Source organism: Glossina fuscipes, unplaced genomic scaffold, assembly GCF_014805625.2.
Source record: "Glossina fuscipes isolate IAEA_lab_2018 unplaced genomic scaffold, Yale_Gfus_2 28, whole genome shotgun sequence".
NCBI classification, from domain to species: domain Eukaryota; kingdom Metazoa; phylum Arthropoda; class Insecta; order Diptera; family Glossinidae; genus Glossina; species Glossina fuscipes.
Window position 1 is genome coordinate 13,211,515 of NW_023998423.1, and position 23,905 is coordinate 13,235,419.

Here is a 23,905-nt window from a genome sequence, read left to right on the forward strand (position 1 = left end):
TACGTAAGTACATATATATATATGTACAGAGGTGTCATTTGATGGTCATATGGTGTATAATTGAACATATATGTATTGATATATATATATATATATATATATATGTCTACGTATGTACGTGCATATATACACAGGGGTGCTACCGGGGTTAGTATATTCGCTTTGGATTAACATTTTCGACCTTATCTTTTACTTAACTTATATATTAGCTTCAGTAATTTCTATGTATGTATGCATATACATATACGTATACATATTTTTTCTACATACATATATTGTGAGTACCTAAAATTGTTTCTTATTGTGACCTCACATATCCTCTGCTCAACTAAGTGCACTCTATTTAGTTAGATAAAATTTAATTAGTTTTAGGCAGATAAGATGGATTTGGGCAACTCCGGATGAAAACATCTGACAAGATTAGATATCTCAAATCAGAAGTGCGACTTCCGGTCTTTGATGCTATCTATTTTTGGTATAGTTTTGATATTTTTTCGCCTACGTTTTTTTTCTTAGATGAGCAGCCGACATAACCAAATGAGTCGCGTCGTTTTCTCTTTGGCGCGAGCAGCGCACATGTGAAGATATCGATGTTGTTAAAACACCTAAGGCCGACAGCAAAGTTTCAGTTTAATCATATACCGTTCCGATGAAATATTTCTGGTGTAAGTTCGTTATCACTGTCTGAGTTAGTCAGGATACTTTACTAATTGAACTATTGTGATTACTAAAGGGCATAACTCTTATCCAACCTCTTTGAATTGTATTTACGGCACGAAGCCGTAAAACGTAAGAGCATAGCTAATAAGTCCAAGCAAAAGTAAAGATAAACTTGTAATTATGAAAATACAAACATCTTCCTGTCTTGTGGGAAACCGGCAGGCGAGTGCCTGGTCGAAGTAAAACGTTTTAATTATATACATATATATAGTGAGGGCTTTTGCCCATTTCCTGGTGCTGGGGTAAGCTCAGTGGCACCACACAGAAAACAAAGAACCTGTGAGGCCAGGACGAAGGACAACTTTGGCTCCTCATAACATATGTATAAATATATATATATGTACACACATTTTTAAAATAGTAATTTCCAGCTTAAAATATATTTTTCCTATGCTTGCAGGTGTGACTATATGTAGTACAATTTGAAGTTTCATCATGCAGCGACTTATGATTCCCGAACGCTTAGAAAATATTAAAAAATTTCAGTTCAATTGTGTGTGCTTGTCTTGGTTGTGTGATTTCCTAGCAACGGATTTTTGTTCTTTGAGGCTGCATCGAAGCCCAGACTTATGCTGGGAAGCTACAATCTTACGAAAATTTGGGGACGAACATGCTATCGCAAACGTAATGCAGCTAATGCTGGATATAGTGATCAACATTTGGAGCCGCTATGTGCGTCATTGCCTTCTTGACCGTGTTGAACAGTTCGTCGACATTTTGTTCAGAACACAACTGCAATGTCTCATGAACGACTCTTTATAATTGCAGAGCAAGATAAGAAAATTAACACTAACACTAACTCATCGTGAATTGTTATAAAGCATCTTTGAAAAGATTTACTCCTATTGATTAGCATGTGATAAACATTTTATTTGACTTACCTACATGTAGCCTATAGAGCAATGTACAGCTTTCCGTGGAGTATTTGTTCTGACTGAAGTATTTTCAAAACTTTCCCAGAGTATGGCGTCACTTTAAACAATTTTTCCCAGAAATCGTAGGGTATTTTTGACTATGGAACAAAGCTGTTAAGCAATTTTATGACAACACTAAAAACAAGTCCCATCGTGCTATCATTCTATCTCTTTCTGCAAACAGCTTTATTTTTAATTATTTTTTTCCCCAGAAATTGTGCTTTATTTTTGAGTCTCTTTGCCACAGAGCCTTCGAATTTCTGATTAAAAATGATTATATACTGTTTCTGCCAAAACTTTCTCAGCAATTGAAGGCTGACAATAGTAAATTATTTTCTCAACTAAAACTAATTGATTACTAAAATATTTTAATAAAATGAATTTGCCAAACGTGTTTATGGCTTTTGAACGCAAGCTGTCGCATGCCATGTTTGCCAAAAGAGAGGCCGAACAGTGTATTAACCAAAAAAGTAGAAATGTTTTGTTGTTAATCATTTTTAGAAATCATTTACTTATAGTAAGCTTTTAGGCAGAGAAGATTAAACCCAACTCAACATATATTTAGTCAATTAATGTTAAATATATATATAAAAATATTATTTGTAAATGAAAATTAATTTGACTGACATATTATATATAGATTAATGAAGTAAATATGAGGACTAGCAGCGCTAGCAGCCAAGACTATCGGCTTTATTTTTTTTTCAAAAGATAGACCAGATTGTTTGTGTAATTGTTTTGATAAAGTTAAACATTTTATTGATACTTTGTTCAATACTCAAAGTAACAAGTTTCACGATATCCATGGCGAAGGCTTCGTGGCATTCACAAGGTATACGTTTAAGCAAAAAATTTTGCGCACAATTGCGTATTGAAGCTGAAGGTTCCTTTTAGAATCCATTTGTGCCTTACAATGGTATGATCCGAGATGAATTCTCGAAAATATTTTGATCTTTCTCTCGCAATGAAAAGAGATTAGAATTAACATCCGAGTAGCGTAGATGTCGTAGTAATATCGATTTGTTTCGTCAATTTCCTCAAATTGTTTTTCTAATACAATTTTCCAGGTCAATCCTTCCTTTGGTGTTGTCCATAATTAATGGCAGCGATTGGTATTATTATCCTCTACATTTTTATACAAAATGCATTCGCTTTTTGAAGCTTGCAAATATATCCGTCTCGGATCATGTACAATACTTTTAAAGAAAACTAGCCACGAATGCTTTTTCGCTTGACCTTCTTTGTCGTTTCTTGTCTTTGTATTCATTTGTCTGCTTTATTACTATAAATCTTTGGTGTTGCACAAAAAGGAATACAAGTACTTCTACCATTAAATATCTTATATTTCATCTGATATAGTTACTCATATATAACGACGCTTCGAAATAAGGCTTTATATGGGAAGTGAATAAGAAAATGGTAGCGTTCGTCCTTGGACCAAGACATGTTGGCATAAGAAATTTTATCAAAGTATCCCAAAAATTGCACAATTGCACAATTGAAAACAAATTTACATGGACAGTCGGATAGACAATCTTGGGACAATCCAGATTATGATGACAATAAAAGTCTATCTTAAGCCCTTCTGCGTGTTAGATACGTCCGCATTAAATTAATATACTCTGTACTACAAGTGGTGTAGGGTATAAACAGCTGTATCCGTTCGTTCACCCGGTCACTTCGTGTCTGTTCAGCCGTTCTTCTATTGTTTTCTGTTGGAAATGTTGTGGTCGCGCAAAAGAAAATTCAAGCTTGATTTTTGTAGTATATTGTCTCAGTCTATTTGCGTCGATTAAATTTGTGAGCGGCACTCACCAGCTTATAAGCATGATTGTAATTAATTAAAAATAATAATCTTTTAATAAAATCTTTTACCAATAATCGAGAATCTAATCTATAAGCTAAAGCATTATCTGATTGCATTATTATCGGCTGAAGGTTGTTGAGTGACTCCGGATATTTTCAAGACGTTTTCAGATAATATTATTTTATAAGAAATGTAAAAAAAATGTATCCTTATCTTTATAATGTAAAGCATTTAGTATAAATCTTTTCATTCTACCTTAACAAAAGTAAAAAGTATTTCACACTTATTTTCCGTTTCCTGTCCAATGTTTTATTTTTGCTTTCTTTTTCTTCCCGTTTTCGTATATATATATATATTATAAGACTTTAACAAAGCTTTTGCTTTGCTATTAGAATGCAGTACTGTCTTCAATTCATTCTTACACTTGAGGCACGTTTGACGGAAACGTGTTAAATTTTCACACTTGAAAAATGTTTTGTAAATTGGAATTTTATTGAAAAGCATACATGTGCTGTATATTGAGTGGATGGATGGAAGTGTATATATATAGTACACACATAGTGTTGTGCAGAGACGTTTGAATGGTTGTGACTGCTAAAGCGAAGAAAGCAGGAAACCAACTGCAGAAAGCTATAGCTATGTTAGTGTGTATATAGTTGTATTGAAAACAAAATTCTCTTAATCTACTTAAACAGAAATGAAAAAACAAAGCAAAAAAGCAAAAAAGTGAAAAAAAAAAAACGATTTTTAAACACATATATAACGTGGAAAGGTAACAAGCGAACGGTTTTAACTGACAAAAGCATATAAACTTAAGTATATGCATAAGCATATATTTACATATATACATATACATATGCGTGTGCATGTGTGCACATGTTTGGGTATACATTTCAAAATCCTTTTTTACCCAAGAAAGCAACTGAACTAACAACAGAATACGTAAGTAAGTAAGTACTTTACTCGATTCTTGTTCAGAGTACGGGAAATAAAGAATTGAAAGCTGCGCTCACAACAAACTTTTTGTTTTTTTTTGCCAGCCAGCCAGCAAACGAAATGGGTATGATGAAGAGAACGCTTTATAACTTTGTATTTATAACCTCAAAGTTTGAATGAAACTTACTTTGTATGCGGCAGCAACAATGCAACATACTCACAAGGAAACATGCATAAGAGGGTGAATAATATTGACAGAGTGTTTGCTGTTGTTGCGAATGATGAAATGATATGATTTACGTTTTATTTATGATTTATAACAAACATATAATGCAATTGTATTGTACAAGAATTGTGCATTCACATGTTCACGCATACGTTCACACATTCGCATGTATGAGCGTAGGAGCGCTTTAATGTGAATGCATTTGTTATCTGGTCGTTTAGTGTGAGCAACAGTGACAGCAGCAAATCAATTGACATCTTTCAATTTTTTATTTCAATTTATTTCCTTTCGTTTTTCTACTCTCCTCTATTATTTTCTATTGTTGGCAAAATTTTTTTTTTTTTTTTTTTTTTTTTGTATACAATTTAATATTGTTGTTCTTAGCGTACATCATATAGCAACAACAAGCACAAATAGATTTTACATTGATTTACACATTTGTAAAATGTGAAAATTACACAATGACAGCTATTGAGATATTGATAAATTGCAAGTGATTTGCATAGCTTTGCGTTCATACATACATACATTATATATATATATATATGTATGTATTTATGTATGTATGTGTGTATGTATGTATTTATGTATGTTTGTATTAGCGAAGGCTTATATGAAATGTGAGGAAAAGCGGAGAAGAGAGCAATTATTGGATTTTTACATCTTTATTGATGTACGCTACTTCGTATTGAGAAGACAACCAATGGCAAATGTTTAACATATCCATAGGTGCAGTTAATGTTATAGAAAAGAAAACAAATATTGATCATTTGTTTATATCCATTATAATTGACACTTATGCAATTTGTGTTATACAAATCATTGTGATTCATATTTAGTTTCTACAACTGGGAGAAGAAGATGCGTCAAGAGAAAAATTTCAGATCATATATTACTTATTTTAAGGTTATGTAATACTGAGGATAGGAATCCTTGCTTATCGCAATCATACACTCGTAAAGTTGCAAAATTGCATATGCATGCACACATCTTACAAGATGGCCCAAAATAACTGAGCGTGAAGAAACCTATTGAAATCAAAATTCATATGCATTCTTCCGTTTATGCATCTATGACGTTGTTGACTAGCACTAATTTAGAATAAGAAAGAGTTACATAAGGCTTTGAAAACTGACAGAAAAATAATTTCAATAAAAGCATATTTTCAATGCTTGTTCTTGTCTGAGATGAAGGCAGGGTTCGGTAATCAGTAATGCAGGCTGCACACAGAAAAAAAGAGGAACTATTGACCCATGTATCAAGTATAAAAGAACAGGCGTTGTTGGAAATTCAACTTTATTTATTGACTTGGTCTCCTTTAAAGGTCAATTCATCAATTCCCTCTTCTCTTCTCTTAAATCTTTATGTGCTTCTTATAGAACAATTTTTGAAGACATTGAAAATATGCTTCAGTTTCCAAATCTTTTTCCCTCGCTAATCGTTTGAAGCCAGAACACGCTTGTCCAACAACATGCTCAAGCCCAAACTGTCATTCAACATATTGAATGTAGTGTCTTCTGATATCTTTAAGACGCCTCCGATATTGATTTTCGAGAAAAATTATTAGAATTGTCAATAAATAATTATATGTATATTTTCCTTGCACCCACTGCGTCCCGCATCACCGTGTGTGACCTGGTTTAAAATCAGCAAACAATACGCAAATCCTTACTTTCGACGCAGACGAGTTGTTATAATATTCCTACAATCAATGCTGCGTACGCATTATCTTAAAAAAGAAAAAAAGAAAACGAATCTTCGACTGGTGAAATGACTTAAGATTTTGACAGGTGTCGTCTGAAGGTTAGAAATTTCTAAAAGTACTAAGCATTTTTTGTTAGAGACGACTGCCGCATGTCAGTCCCAGGATGTATGGACCAGTGTGTTCATTGCAAACATTTTTATAACATTTATTCAATAATGAAATTCAACTTAATCAACTTAAGCCATTTGACGTTCTCCAATGCTGCTTAGTGACAGCATGTAATTAAAACAATCGCAATTTAATCAATAAATCGAATATATATATGAGTCTTAAGTTATGGACACTATAAATGATATGACATATTGAGATAAAATATTCAACTTGTCATATTAAAGCGATGGATTACCTTAACAACAATTATTTAGATATGAATCATAATTTTTTAGACGAAGATCTTTGTTGCAAAGATTTCGCATACGTTAATAATCAAAGCGAAAATTGCGGGGCCTACAGTTAAATCAATAATAACTTACGAGCACCCCCGATAATAACATATTTTCCATATTAGCCATGGATAGCATCCTGCTCTCATAGCACTACGAATTTCCTGAATAATCTTGGATTGATTCGCGGAAGGATGGACATCGAGCACTTGCTCGAAATGGTCTCGATTGGATAAGCAGAAGAAACGTTACGTTGCATTAAGACAACGTTAGACCAAGCGATTGTTAAGAAACTGTCGGATTTATATTTCTACCGCCAGGTTGTCGGTTCAGTTCTTTTCACGTTTTAAAAAATCATTTCTAATATCGTCTTCGTATAAAAATTCCCGATTCTCATGAAAAAGGAAAAGTAATAAGGCATCAGATAGATTGCAAAGTATGTAATTAAATAAAAGTAAGGAAATTATATTTACTTTTGTCTGAATCTTCTACAGCCATGGCTTTTACTAAAAAAAAATTAAAATAAACATTCACACTCTATAATGCGGAATAGGGGTCGCCTATTTTTCTACCATAGACCGCGAAGCATTCTTTATACTCATGAGTAATTTGCAAAATATCAAGAAAAAACAAAGGCCCCTCTGCATACATCTCCTTGAACCAATTTGGTCTATTTTCAGTTCCAATCTGTATTCAGACGAAACTTTTAATATTTTTGCCAAATTTGAAGACTAGCGCTTAATTTTTGAAACGCCAGAAAAATGTTCACGACGGGCACTACACAGATGGGCAGACGGGCATGCTTAAGTCGATTTAAGATTTGATGCTGATCAAGAATATATAGCTTTTATGAAGGGTTGGTTATGGAGTCACTGAAGTTTTCTTCTGAGTATTGTAAATGCTTTGACAAAATGAGCATATGTTCGTTCTTCCTCTGCAGGTATAGCGATATTTTTTTGCACATGCACTTAGATGTAATATTTGTTCATGGCTTATGTGGCTTGAATGATAAATACGCCTTTGGCAATCCCAGCGGAAGCTTTGAATTAAATATCGGCTCACTCGCAGCCCTGTGCTTAACTCACTTTTTTTCTCTTCTTTGTTTTCACTTCTTTGCAGGTGATTGCGAGTAAACGTCCGCATGAAACCGAAGAAGGAAGCTAGAAGGCTATGCTTCTATTTGATAATTAGTGGATTTTGGAGCGAGTCGACTGGGATGATTTATTAATCAATCTCGTAGCTATCGATTGGTGAACTTAATGGTTCGTTGAAAGTCAAACGTAGTATAATCGGATTTAAAACAACCATGTCTTCTGTACTCTGGAATAAAGATGGGATCGTATACATTGACATATTGAAAAGACAATTGAATACGTGTATGTAAAACAAAGCAGATCGTTATATATTTCGATGATCTGAGGGCCTTAACAAATCTGATAGAAGTCCAGTCTCTTCAAAATTTCTTGACCGCTTTGAATGATTGTCTCGATTACAATTAGCTCATAACAAAGGAATCGTATGCAGTGTTGTTTACTATTTTAACACGTTCAGCGGTTGTTAAACGATCCGCACTGTGAAATGGGAAGCATATATATATATATACTAAAGTGAGCTCCTATTTCACATATGTTATTAAAAAAGATGCGGCCCGCGAGATAGATAATCCTATGTACTCGTATTAAGCCACTAGGAATTAAAATTTTCATAATTGAAGCTAGCAAGCAGTCGGCGACATGGACAACAAACAGTCAAGAGTGAAGAGTGATTATTTGATATTAATGTAAGCGATTAGCGTAAGATAAAGAGCCTGGCGGACTATCGCATGACAGGTCGTTTGTTTACCTGTCGAGCAACAAAAGTTGGGAAAGACAACAGGAAAACTATTAACTTAAGCCTCATAAGGCAAAAACTAAGAATGAACTATGTCCAGGATTTTTCCATCAAATCAATAACACTATCCGCTCGTAAGCTCCTAAAGAGCAGGAAAATGCATGGCATCGTATATATGGCATATAGAATTTGTTGCAATTAGTAAGCGTTAAAAAGTTTAAAGAAATTTTATTTTTTTTATTAGATTAGATAAAACTTAATTTACTTGCTATCAATTTTAACGTTGGGTTATCTTTCTCTCTAAACATCTGAATTAATTGTACTTGATTTTTAAACGTGTACGTGTGCTACTGTTTAAATTATCATTTAATTATCTTTACTTTAACTGTCACTAAAATGATTTTAATAAAAATTCATTATAACGCAGCTTGAGTAGTATTTAATGAGCAGTAGCGAGGGATATAAAATTAACATTATATCAGTTTTAATTGTTCAAATTGAAACTGAACATTCGTAAAGTGAAAAGAATAAGAAGAAGATAAGGAAAAGCAAAAAAAAAAAGAAACATTAACAACATCAGCCATACATACATTTTGTGCTGATGTATAATTTAATGTGCAATATACATACATACATACATACATACATAAGTATGTACGTATATATTCCCCTATATTCATATATTTTTGTATGTATTTACATACAAAGGTACTTAAGTTTGGTAATTTGTTCATGTGCATGCGCACAGCTTGGTACACAGGTTGAAGATAAGAAAAAAAAAAAAGAGCAAACTACTCAAAAAGCTTTAGATTATTTGTTGAGGGGGATCGTTACACTAACGTTTTAGGGTAAATGTGTGCATTTACAGCGCGTGTGTATTATGCGCGTTTTTCGAACTGTAGTGTCATTGTCGTTTAGTGCGATTATCTGCAGGAATCGCTTTTAAGATATTCATACGTACACTAAATACATGCATTTTGCTATATATGTGTGTGTGTAAGGTTAAGGAAAAAATACGCGACATTTTTCCACTACATATGCAACAATTTTATTAAATCAAATATCTGTCAGGCCAATCAATAAATCTTTCCCGCTAGTCTGATAATATAATTTTCCATCGTCGCTGTAGAACTTCATGAATTTCTGAGCGAAAATCTCAAGCAAATCAAATAAACATGAAGACTCCTTTTGATACAGTTTTTATACCATTGTTAAGACTGCTTTGTAAAGAGGGGCGAGATAGAATTAGCGTTCGTACGGAAGAAAATTTAAGCTGTAAGATGAATGCATCAAACATCCCACACAAGGGATATCAATTTATAGCGGGTTTCTCTCAATTGCTTGAGGAATTTCGACTTTTTCAACGGCTCATCGACCTGAACGCGATACATCTTCAATATCGAACTATCCAAAGCTGATAAAGCGGGCGAACAATTTGCGTGCTGCTGATTTGCTAAAGCATGTTGACCATAAAAACCGAGAGTGTTATCGTCTTGGCCGAAATGATTTTTTTGCCAGAATTATATATCATTTTCAAAATGTAGTCATTTCCAATACTACTACTAAATATTAAACATCACACCGATTTCTTTTTTATCTGCGCGTAGGCGCTGTCTGCTTGCGTTTTATAATGGCTTGATAGCTTCAGTGTTACCAAAGTTAAGCGATGCGATATAGAAAACCACCATGAACTTTTTTGTTAGCCTTATATATATATATGTACATTTATGTGTATATGTGTGTACCTGTGGGTGAGCTTTAACGTCGTTGTATGATTTTTTTTACTATTTGGTATTTTTTTTCTCTTTCTCTTTGTCCCTCAAAATGCAAACTGTGCAACTTGATATCTCTACGCCCTTCTGCGGATATAAACTGCGCTTGTTACTGTCAAATTCTTTCTTTGGCATCTTCCTTAATGGAGCAGCGCTCTTAATATAAAAACTGAATTTGATTTTCTTTAAGTTTTCAATATACTTGCGCTATAAGATCATTTTCTTTGTTTGCTTCGTTTGTTTACTTTGCCTTAATAAGGAATTATTTTATTTATATTTTATTTTATTTTTGTAAAGTAAGCGAAACTTGAAACCAAGAGGTTAACTTTTGCTCGCGATCAAATCTTTTACATTCATCATCGATATCCTATTTATATCTAGTCTTCAAGTCCTTTTAATACCCATATGGATGAAATTGTGGAGAAAAAACGATTCCCACTCGTCCTAACATATTTGGCTCATCGCATTCTATTCTCCAAGTAGCTTTATTTAAAACCCAATGGATTACGTCCATGTCATGGGGCCTACCATATTTATTTTAGAATTAATATATTTCTGGTCAGATAATATATTTTCATGTAAAGCATGAAAAGAATAATCTCTCTTGCTTAAAACTAAAAATTTTTACATGTCGATATTTTTTCAGTTTATGCTTTAGTGTGGATGCGTGCCTTGACCAATTTATCCAATGTTCAATGCAAATTTTCGTGCAAGAATTTTCAATGTTTTTGCTCTATTTGAAGCCGACAGCTTGAGGGGCTGTACGTTTACCACTGATATTACACAAGATAGACAGACGGACGGACGTGCATAAATCGGTTTGGGATTTGATGCTAATCAAGACTATATGCACCTTATGGGCTCTTTCAAGCTTTATTCCGAGTGTTGCAAACATGTTGGCAAAATGAATAAACCAATCATCCTTCGGCGGTGCCTGTAAAAACAATTTTGAATGGGACTGGTCTTGCCTTCAGCAAAATGGCTCTTTCATCCCATCTTCCTTTATGCCTTCAATCGACTTAAAACTCTGTTTTGCTTGTGATAATTTCATTGAACTTTCTTCAAGAGATGATGAAAAATGATGAAAGAAACTACAAAGGAAGGGCTAAAAAACTTTACCTCAGTTAGAACATTGAACTTTCTTTAGTACGAAAACTTGGGCACTTCAAAGTGCTCTATTAGTTCCATAGAATATTCGTCTTATCTTCTTCTTCTCTCGTCCTCCGATAGAAACTGGTAAATAGACGCTATATTTTTTAAGGCCACTCAGAGATTGATTTCATATGAAAGATGAATAATATTATCGTCCACAACCGCATATATATGTAAATATTGTACATATGGGTAAGTTGTGTAAATACAAAGGCAGAATTAAAATGTTTAGAGCAATTTGAGCTAAAAGATAAAACTGGAGGAGGGGAAAAAAAAAAGAAAATATAAGCAAAAAAAGAGGATTTCATGTACTCTCTCATGTGCGAGTAAATCTCTTTCAATGAATTTGTATTCATAAATATGTTTAACTAAGGTACGGATAAAGAGCTAACTATGGAAATTGGGTTGAAGAAAGAAGGAAGGATTTGAATAGCATAACTTCGAAAGCGAGTGTAAGAGAGCATGAGTACGTCCTGTTTCTCTTCTGTGGCTTTACGTTTACTTATATTCTTATTTTCTTGTGCAAGGAGATGCGCGGTTTTATGTTCACAAACATGCAACCTTGTCTTTTCTTAATTGACGACACGTTCTACAGTTCTTCAGCGTAGACGCATTTAAGGACATGATTGTTTATGTGCCTTTAAGCGTTAAATATATCATATCGCTATCTGCGTTAACTACGGTAAGCATTAAGCATATGGGCAAAATCATATTATATATATATATATATATATACATGTATATATGTAGCCATCTCCTTTTGCAAATCATTATTTCTTTTCTTTTGTCTTCTAAAGTAATTTACTCTTCGTTCTTTCATTATTTCACTTTGTCTTTCAAATCTTTGCAATTTATTCAAGTGAAAAGTCAGTGGGGTCACAAAAATAGTTTCTGTTAGCAACAGGAAACTCTTTACCTAAATCATATCACACGAGCTAGCTGTAGAGCTGGCATAAGCTTCGTGGTTACAGCATATTTTATTATTCACAAACTTTGGTTTTTCGTTCCCATCTCTCTTTTTCCTCACCCCGCTAACAACTTTTCGCTATTGTTGTTGTTGTTGTTGTTACTGTTCTTTTTTTTTTGTTTTTTATTTTTGTTTTGGTTGCTCTCGTTTTTGTATATAACACTGACAAGCCGGCAACTTTAGAGCATTTATTCCATTGAATTGCACATTTGAGCTCATTCACCTAAACACAAAACGGATAATACGGTTACTGACGTCTCCCGCTTGCCACCGTTCTGCTTTTACGTATATCTGTGTGTACACGTCAGCTTCCTTTACCGATTTCTCGGTTGTTTGCAAGCCACTGTGTTTGCTTTGCTTTTACCTTTTTATTTATCCTTTTTTTTTTTATTTTATTTTTTTTCTTTTTTTTTGTTTTTTCTTCCTTTTCTTTGCTTTTATCGCATTTGTTGCTTGCTTTTACTTTGTGGCTCAGCTAAGGTTGTTTTCCTTCTTTTTTTTTTTTTTTTTTGTTTTTTCCTTGTTAGTGTTATTTTATTTTGCTTTTATTTCTGATAAAGAAATCTCTTCGAGCACATACACAAATTTAATTTCAACCCAAAAGATTTTCACGGTATTTTGTCAGCATACAATGTATGCACAAAACAACTATCCACATATGTGCAAACACATATATATGTATGTATGTATATATGCGGCTTGGTAACATTTTCCACAATTATTAAAAGTGGAATTTATAGAAAGTACTACATCCCTTCCCTTAGGAGGATCTATACAATATAAGTTAAATATTCGAAATAAAATACATTTTAATATTTGCAAATTTTATTAAAGATATTTCTTCTCTATAGCTCATTTACGAGAGTTCTTGAGGAGATCCGAATAACTGAACGATTGACTATTTATTTAATTCTAAGAACTAATGAAGAACAATGCATTTCGTGATTATTTTTCATGATGATGATGAGGTGATAATTAGCTCATATGCTCCGCTTCATTCTTTGTAATTGATCATCTGTCCGATTAATACACAACCAGTGTTAGGAACAAATTGAATTAGTGGGTGCAAGTGGTTTGCAAGAACGTAGTATACTTAAAACCGCATATTAGTCGAAGGCATTTGTCTTTTGAAAGCCCTCTTAACAAAGAGTTTAAATCTAAACCTAATCTAAAATTTAAACCTAATCTAAGATCTAATTCATCTCTTGAGATGGATCTAAAAAAGCTTTCTAAGATATTTTAGACCCTTTGCTTTGATCATTTTTTCACCTGAAAAAGGGGTTTATTGCGAAAAATTACTACAACATATGCTAATCAAAATATTTTGCTTCATTTTCTATATGATTTTCCTAACTTTATGCTAACATGACATTACTGGGTTGATAAAATGATTTTCGTTTGTCAGCGATCCAATCATCGCCACATTTTCGCTCTTCTTCGAAATCGTGATAAGTCAATCACTAATTTTTTTCTCGATTAACAAGAATTTGAGTTATGTAAATTTGCTCCAGATGAACTTTGGGAAAATAAGATGATAAGCTTGCTGAAGTGATCTTGCTTAAAAGCCTAACCCATCTAGGTCGTGTTTGCAGTAGAGTTTGCCCGTTTGCAGTGAAACTTATTCCTCATTTTCTCAATTTCATATTTAAGGTGTAGTTTCACTGTACTAGTTACTTGCATGTATGTTGAGCAGAGACTTTTATTGGTGAATAATGATGACTTTGACATTTGTCTACATAAAATAACAGTGTCCCATTTAGTGTTATTGAGTTATTCAGTGTAAACGGACGCTAATCAAAGAATGCTCAAAATTGCATTTTCGACTTTCATTACTTTTCTTGTTTGGTTTGGAGAAATCTGTCGTCGAAGCTCATCAAATGCTTTTAGAAACTTGTGGAGATGCTGTTCCAGCATATTCCGGTGATCTGTTTTGCTTTCAATTGTTTAAAAGTGGTGATTTTGAAGTCCATGACAAAGGAAGGGTTGGCGCACCAAAAAACTTTGAAGACAATGAATTGCAAAAGTTGTTGGACGAAACAACCCAGAGTAAATTCTCAAAGAATAGTTCTACCATATGAAAATGTCATTTCGAACCGTTTCAACATAGCGGTTTCATTGGTTGCCAGGCAAAAAAACAAGAGCTCCCTATAGCGTATTTTGATTGACGATGCAAAGTGAATCTACTGCAAAGGAATCTATTGCGAAATTTTTATAACCATAACGTTTTTCTGTGCAGATAGTGGGATCATCAAATTGTTGTGTATTAAGAGCTGCTAAAATCGAATGAAATTGTTACTGCAAGTGTCTACTGACGACAATTGAACAGATGAACAATTAAATGATGTGTTGTTGCAGAAAAGACCAGCCATAGCGAGTAACAGGCGCAAAGTTTTTCCCAGTGTACTCACCAGCCATAGCGCTTTTTGTGAAGAAGTGCGAAAATGGGTCGATGATTGAATGACTGCCGAACCAATATCGTACTTTCGACACGATATCGTCATGTTCTTCGAAAGATGGGAAATAGTTTTAGCAAATGATGGAAAATATTGTGAAAAATATATTTTGTACCAATTTTCCTCAATAAATGCCTTTTTCAAGCGAAACAAAGGTCAAAACTATTGATAACAGCGTGAGGCTAATCTCTGCATTCATACATTGTTGGTATTCTCTTCTATGATGATTGCTCGTGTGCTTTATAAGCATACGTTTAATCATTTCAGTTACGTGCGGTTTTTTTTTAATACATCCGTGATTTATTCTTTCGTTTTTAAGTCTTACGTACGAAATGTGCTTTTACAATCATCACATAATTGAGGAATTGATTCAATTAAATTAAACTAAACAACATTAAAATCAGCATCAATAACAATTATTGATAAACTAACATTTAATGATTTTACTGAAGGAAGACCGCAATGTTTTAAAAAGCTTCAATTAGGATATATATATATATATATATATTTACATATATATATATTGATATATATATATATATTTACACATATATATATATACATATGCATATATATATTATATATATATATATAGAAGCTACGGAGGATTTAAATAAACACATCTGCTATTGTTGGTAATGTCGTATGATTTGTGTAGTTTGGCAGAAATATGCTGATGAATTGGTTAAATAAACAAATGGTTGAGAGAAAACATGTTTACCGAGAGGCTTATAAGAATTTGTAGTAAATGTTTTACATATGAAGAACAGTTATATTTACATTAGAATAATGATCTGTAGAGAATGATACAATAGCAACAAAAACAACAACAACAACAACACTAACAACAACAACAACAACAACAGCAGCAATAATAATAATAATAATAAACCAACGTTAGACTATTGATACAAATACGAAAACACTGCTAAGGATTTTGAACATAAAATGACGATTTGTAAATGTCACCACAAAATCCAATTGTAAGCTTATATCTATACATACATATATGTATATATATATATATTTATATATATATTTATATATATAATGCATACATGTATCCCAAATATACGCAAATAAACTTGAGAGGATAACAGTTGAACAATCGATCACAATACTTGCACATATACACTTATATATATATATATATTTATAGAAGTATAGATAAGCGAACATGCAATCACAAAAGATAATATATATAAACTAGTAAACTCGAATGAAGACATGGTAACGAATAAAGGGGAGATAGAACGAAAGAAGTATGAGTGAGAATGGATCGAATGCTTGCGAATGTGTGCACATTGTACTCTTGTATATATGCATATTGCAGAGTTTTGTTGTGTTACAAATTCTGCCAGTTACATCCTTATGATATTGATGTTGTTTAGGAAAAATGTGTTGTTGTATTGACACGTTGTGGGTAATCTGCATAAAAGCTATTGTAGATTGAAATAAAATTCATACATGGCTACATAAACGCCAACGTACATACACCTATCTACTTATCTATCTACCTATAGAAAAAACATACATTTTACATAAACATAAACACACACACACATATATATATATATATATAATGTGTAACTTACTTAAACATTAAAGATTTGCTTTGATGGCTTGGTGCAAGTATAGTGAAGTATATCAGAGGCAACCGGAGTGTGAAACCATAGCATTGTCAGCGTTGTGTCATTATTATTGCTTGAATTTCAATTGCAAAGTAATTTGTAATGATCGTTTGTCCTTTAATGTCATCCAGTCTTGCTTTATATATATATGCGTTCTCGAGAAAACGACCCAACCAACCAACCAACCAACCATTTTATTTTTTATGTAACATTGTTTGTATGATTGCAGAGAAAAAAGCCATAAACATACAAGCGACGGTGGTTGTTTTTTGGTTTGGTTGGAGAACACTTGAAACTTGACCAGCACTTGTGTGGTTTCATATGAAAGCGTTTCTAGGGATTTCTTGATATTTTTTTTTTTTTTTTTTTTTTTTTAACAATGCTTTACACTTTATCGATTCCCTTATCCTCGTCATTCATTTCTGCGACCGTACATATATAATCAAAAAAAAAAAAGAAAAAAAGAAAATAAATAAATAAATAAATGTCTACATAAGTGTTTATATAGAAATGTTCTCTTTTTTCCTTAATGTATTATTTGTCCAGTTTCTGGTTTAGCTGCAAAAGATTTTTTTTTTTTTTCCTTTTTTCTAATAATTTCCTTTTGTGTATTCTTAGCAATTATCGTTAAAATGTCTCAAATATCAAAAGTGAAAGAATACGTAGCCATATGTTGTTGCAACATAAATTCACACGTCTTCAATTAAAAATGTATCGGGAATCCGAGTTGGACGTAAAACACAAGCTTCGCTGACTTATCAAAGTCTATATTTATACTCGGCCTATCAATCAATAATTTTATGAAACAATTTTACAAAAGTTTATGACCTGAAAACAATTGCATCACCCTGCACCTGCATTGTGATATAATAATAAATGAAGTTTGTGAGGAATCATCCGTCCGTCTATCTTATATTCTCCACTTCAACTTATATGTCACAATTTTTGAGATATTTTTATGAAATTTGACGCACCTATGTCATCTTTCGGCCCACGAACTAATGCTATCGAAATTGGTTGGGATCAGGCCACATTATAGACCACTTCCTTCCCACACAATGCCGTATATGGAAAAGTTGGTATAACTTTGTTAGGAGAGGTGGTATAGGATATTTTTAAAAGTGCACCATGGCAGACTATAATGTTACATAAAGTAGGACGGTTTGCTTGTCGTTTATTCTTTCGAAAGTAATTCGCAAAAAACTATATAAACGATAATAAAGAAAAGTGGAAGGCAATCCCATCAATCTCATATACTGTTGCTTTATGATAAATCAGAGACTAAATCATAGTCGATAGCTATAGTCCGGCAGTTTGTTTTCGCAGCAACCGAAACGAATACGATCTGCATTTCAAACTTATTAATTCGGTTCTTGTGCATATGCTAAAATCATATCGCGATCAATTCTTCGACATATATCTTCAACGACAACTTTTCGTTACTATTTTCGGTGGTAGTTAAGTTAAGTTTCCCAACAACAAGTCTAACTTCTAATGTCCGTTGTTTCGAAGTTGTGAATGAAAGAATGAGATTGATGCCCGCAAAGAGCGACAGAGGTTCTTATTCAATTTATAGCCCAAGTTGGATGGCTTAGAGCTTCGGAATTTCATCATACAAAATTGTATTGGCCGTAAAAAACCTGAGGGAAATCTGTTCTCCCGTAATTTTCTAGAATAGAAAAATAAAATCGAGTTTTTTCAAACATATTATATTAACATGCAATGCAGCAGCACTAAATAGAAAATTCATTGTATTTGGCAATACGGACTTAAATAGATTTTTAAAGGTATAATTCCCGGTACTTTATTGTTACATATGTTAACGAAATTCAAGAAGCTAAACCAAATACCATCATAAAAAGGACAAGGGATAAGGAATTTGAAAAAAAAAAAGCAAAAACAAAAATTTAATGCATTTCACTTGCCATGCCATTCATTCAGTTGTCATTCATATATGAAAGAATTGTCGAAAGGGAACTAAGACAATGAATTCGAAAGATAATATACACAATGTCAATTACATATGTGCGCCTGTTTATCACGAAATGGTGAATTAGTATTTGTGATCAACTGGCATATGCTTCCTACATTTATTATTCTTCGCTTTATTGTTGTTTGTTTGCGCCTCAAAGAGGGTAGATTTGATGTCATTACTAATAAATGTATTCAATTGGAAATACGATAGCGTTGCTTTCGCTTTAGATTATAAGTTTCCTGCGACGTTAATTGAAACTTTATCAATTTCTAAAAGAAATATAGAGAAAAATTTTATTTCGTAGACAAAATCTTCAAAAAAATTTAAAAGAATTGTATATTTTCTTTTCGCTTACCCATTACAAGTGACAGAAATTAATGCGGAATTAAAGCTTACCTGTAAATAAATACAGAAAAGGAAAGAAAGTTGAAAAATAAAACATTAGGTTAATAATGTTAAGTTGAAACATATCTCTTGCAATCACTTTAACTTTTAATTTTACTAAAAAAAAAAAAAGAAAACAAAAAAAAAGGATGAAGAAGAAGAAAAAGCAACCAATTTATTTCTAACATAAATTTTATCTTAAGTTTACGTTTTCCCATTAAAATTTCATCACATCCCGCATACGTATACGTATAAGTGTACAACTTAAGAAGACCACACAATTGCTTTTCAAGTATTTTTAACAGGGGCGCCTTAACATATGCTAGAGTAGTTTTAAGTAGCTCTTAACATTTGTCCATTTCTATGTAGGCACGTACCACATCATGTTTGTATTAGTAAGTTGCTCTTCTTATATGTGCACTCTGCGTATATATCATTTCTTCCGGTTTATTCTTTTTCTTCTTGTTGTTGTTGTTCTTCTTCTTCTTCTTCTTCTTCTCGTTTTTTTATTGTGGTTATAATATCTAAGCAAAATGACATATGCTGGGTGTTCATAGTGATAATGGCTAAGCAAAGATGTGCTCGTTGTATTATTATTGGTTGTATATATTGATTGTATATAAAAAAGTTGTGCTAACGCACTAAAAACTGTTACGAGCCATTAACTTGTGGTAAACATTATATCGATAGTTTTATTTACTAATATTGTCAAGGCATATAAAATATGGAAACAAATAGCAAGATATTGATTTAAAAATTAAATTATTAAAGAAATTTTTTATAGTTAGTTTTTAGTCTTCAAATGGCGAAATCGTAGGAATATTTAAAAAATTTCTTCGTTTTGCGCATATTTTAAAAATATTTTTTCGTTAATGAAAAAATGAAATGAGTGGATGTATTTGGTTAGCCTGGATGGATACTTCTAACAATGCTTTTAATATTTTTGAGCCAGCAGAGTAACTTTATTGAATCTTTAATTTCCCTTTACCCCACACACTTAGTGCATCTGAGGAAATGCCAAACAAGGTGATAATGAGTCATTGTATTGTAAATATTAAACAAAAGGAAATACAAGAGCAGACGAGGGGAAAAGATTTACTACTAATGCGGCTTAGAAGCAGTTATTCATGTTGATGAAAAGGAATATTCCGCATCAATGACGCTGGCCGTTACGCTGCCTTTTCAGACAGTTAATCATATTAAATTTAAGCAAATTAAACTACACTTTTAACTAAGAGTAAATTGTTAATTTGTGTTTATTTTGTAATTAGTTGATGTTCATCTCGCCTTCTTTGTCAAAGTTAAGCACAGTGCGTTAGGTGTGAGTGCCCAGACAACAAAAGGTGTTGGAATTTAATTTATATTTGCTTTTATACATTCACGTACACACATACATAAATACATACATATATATGCATAGCACACCCAAACCTTTTCCATGCTCTCTCTAGTTAGAAAACAAATAATTTAATGGCTTACAGAGAGACAACATAATTTATGTGTTTCTTTTAAGTCCATATATATGGACTTATGTGCCTATGCATGTTCGTATGTATTGCATTAAATTCATTCAAAAACATTTCCTAGAAATACTATAAGAAATTAAATATTATAAGGGGGTGTTGTGCATATACGGTATAGAAAAGTTTTGGTTTTATGGGAAACCTTATAAAATTAGCAAAATACTTTATTTAAAGATTAGTTACAATTTTACTAAAAGTATACAAAATGTGGAGAAGCGACATAATAACAGGGATTTATATATAAAATCCTCCTTTCAGCCACACACAAGCACACATAAGCTTTATAGACATACTCTACAAATATACGACAAAGCATTAGGGAATAAATTCTCACACGTTCGGAGTAACATGTAATCATTAGTGCGATGGTTTGGTGCCTGACGTTTTTATAGACAGAAAGTAGAAGAAGAAGAAGGCAACAAAAATTGCCTACGAAACATTTTAAATAACATAAATTATACGTTAGCTGACGGTATGTGGCATGAAGTGACAAACGGCTTAGTACAAAAAAGGGCTGATAATGTTATAGCGGCATAATACACAATTGCCGAAGTTGACGTTGTGTAAAGAGATAAACAAAATCTAAAAAAAAAAAAAAAAATAAATTACAGCATTACCGGTGGATATAAAAACAATAATCGCAATACATTATTATACTGACTAAGCGCAATGAGAGCAAATTGTGAAGCAAGTTATTTTTTTTTGCGTCCAAGTCACGAAAGTACCTTATGGAAGACATATTTAGAAAAAAGCGATGGGTTAGTTTTCAACGAAAACTACCTATGGCGTGACGTTGAAATTATTTAAATTAAATAAAATAGAGAGCGAGAGGGAGAGGGAGAGGGAAAGTTGAAGAGAAGAGTACAGCAACACGTTTATTTGTATTTAAAAAAAATGGACGGGCAGAAGAACAGTAATATTTCAACGAAATCAAAAAGCGATTTTAAATCAATCGATATAATGAAATAAGCAGAGCTTAACTTAAGACCTTCATACTTTATTGTTTACATCTATTCAATGCATGCCTAATGCATGTATAATAGCACATGGTGTAGAGTATAAAAAAAGTGGGAAATTTTATACTTTTCAGCAGAAGAAAGAAAGAATTCAATAAAAAGTGTTATTCTGACGATGGGATTGAAAGATTTTTTAAACATTCGACCGAAAAAAACATCTCAAATCTTCTTCATAATGAACATTGTTACAATTTACGTTAATGAGACGAAACGCAAATATATTATTGTAAATTTGTAGTACATTAACCTATTATTTCGACATCTGTCCATTTTAATGAAAAGTGAGCCTTTATGCGGTGAGAAGAGGCATAAATTTGTCATGTTATGAAAAAGAGAACAATTGTATGCGACGAGTTGGAGTAGGGTATTCCTTCCAACATTATTTCAACTTACTTGGATTTTTAATGCAATTATTAAACTTTCGGCAGGATTGTACTTTGCTTGTGCAATTTGGCTGTGAAAGCTGTGATGAGAACTGAAAAATGTTGAAGAAGATTTTCTTAAATATTATCAAAAGCTCCTTAGTAGAAGTTTCAGAGAAGGAAAACGTTATTCGAAAGGAAAGGAAAGCTCCTTAGTAGAAATTTCAGAGAAGGAAAACGTTATTCGAAAGGAATCTAGAATCAAGATGCTACAAAGCCTAAGAAGAAATAATTTCAACTGCTGTCCGTAAAGGCGTTTAGAGTGAAGTACAAGATAACAAGATAACTCAGAGCATATAAACTATACCCGCAGTTTAGCACACACACGTAACACAGCGTAAATACAGAAGGCATATCTAACTTATATAATACATATATATAAACATGAAGCTATGTGAATATAGAATACTTTTTGTGGTCATCGAATCTTGTATTTTTTATTGAAAATCCAAACTGGATTAAGGCCATCTATCTATCTGCATGTAAAAAAAAATGTACCGATAATGTACCTACAAGTTGCACTGCGAAAACCGGTTTATTCAGTTACAAATTGATTCCTCCCTAGAAAAAACGATTGATGCCATAATAGTGATTTTAACAGACGTAAGGACGGAAAACTATTTCTCTGCCCCACTTATCGAGATCAAGTAAGTACCACGTATATGGCGAAATGTACACCTAGTCTTTAATCCATAGTGGACCGTAGTGATTAAAATTTAGTTATCCCTCTTCGCAGTAACAAAGATGAACAAGGGATCAGTTATGATCGTCAATCCACTTTTTGCCAACAAAATAATTTCTTCATATATTTGTTGGCGCTTTTGTGTAACTAAAAACCCGACATGAGCAATTTTGGAAACCGTCCGATGTACTCAAGAAACTTCGAAATTTGATTTTCTTCAGAGAAGCCCTAAAACCAAATTCTTTTCTAAAGGCGTTGCCATACACAAATTCATTAATGTTATTATCATTATTCATTTTCAACGAGACGTACGAAAATAACCGAGATATGTATGCAAATTTAAATCGCAGCCCGTGGTAACAACCAACTAGAATTTAATTTTTGACTGTACAGTACGCACGTTATTAAAGTCCGAAAAATGTTTCTTCGGGGAAAGAATTGGAAACTTCGACTACATGGCTAATCTCTGCTGCAATTCATAACTGTATAATCAGTCAATTGCAAAATCTTTTCAAAGAATCTATCACTTTGTTTCATCTGGACATGTTACTGAGGATGAGTTGGTATTCATGAATATTTGTCTCGTTAAAGCAATTAATTAATACAGGGTTTTGTCAAGCAAAGGATGCCGTCAATGAGAACGCATGAGAATAAGCGGATGGTTTTGAAGCTATAAAGCCAACCACTCAATAATAATTGCTGACAATGACAGTGATGAAGTTCATTCGATTTACTTTCAATCTATTGATACGTAGAGTTAGGTGTGATATAGGATTTTGAATCAAATGCATATTTTTTTTTTTTTTTTTTTTGCTCAAAAAGAAGAGATAAAAATTAAACCAGTAAATAAATGAAAATGGATGGAAAAAAATGTATGCAAAAATGTTGTTAAAACAATAAAACACATTTCGCTGAGCCTCGTGTTTTGTTAAATGTAAAATATATGTTAAAGTGAAGCGTGACAATATTTTATGTACTAAGTACATATATATACATATATATATATATATATATATATATATATATATATTCACTAGATACTTATGTAAGTTCATGAATTGCCATCAACATGTATTTGCAGTTGACATGGACAGCGTTCATGTATTTCACACTTTTCAGCAGAGAGTTCTTTCCAAGTGCTTCTAGCACTACAACACTACTTTACTCCGTTCGCGCAACTCTTCTTCATCAAACAACATTTATTGGCAGTCAACAAACAATAATATAACAAATACACCGTCTAAAAAAACAACCCTCACACAGAGTTATTTGTTTTGCGAAAAGAAAAAAAAAAAAAAAAAAAAAAAATCAATGTTTCGTTTTTCTCTCTTTTTTTTTTTTTTTCTT

At 32.6% G+C, this 23,905-nt stretch overlaps 1 protein-coding gene across 4 annotated transcripts in view; it reads right to left on the bottom strand.

Annotated features, from left to right (window-relative positions):
* The window catches only part of LOC119636673 (matrix metalloproteinase-2), a 394,606-nt gene that overhangs the window by 49,645 nt on the left and 321,056 nt on the right, over window positions 1-23,905 (bottom strand). For 3 of the 4 annotated variants that reach the window (XM_038032207.1, XM_038032205.1, XM_038032206.1), the window contains exon 2: window positions 18,887-18,927. The exons of the other annotated variant lie outside the window; for it this stretch is intronic. In XM_038032207.1, coding sequence (XP_037888135.1) covers window positions 18,887-18,927 — 41 coding nt within the window. The remainder of the gene's footprint in view (window positions 1-18,886; window positions 18,928-23,905) is intronic. 4 annotated transcript variants of the gene reach the window in all.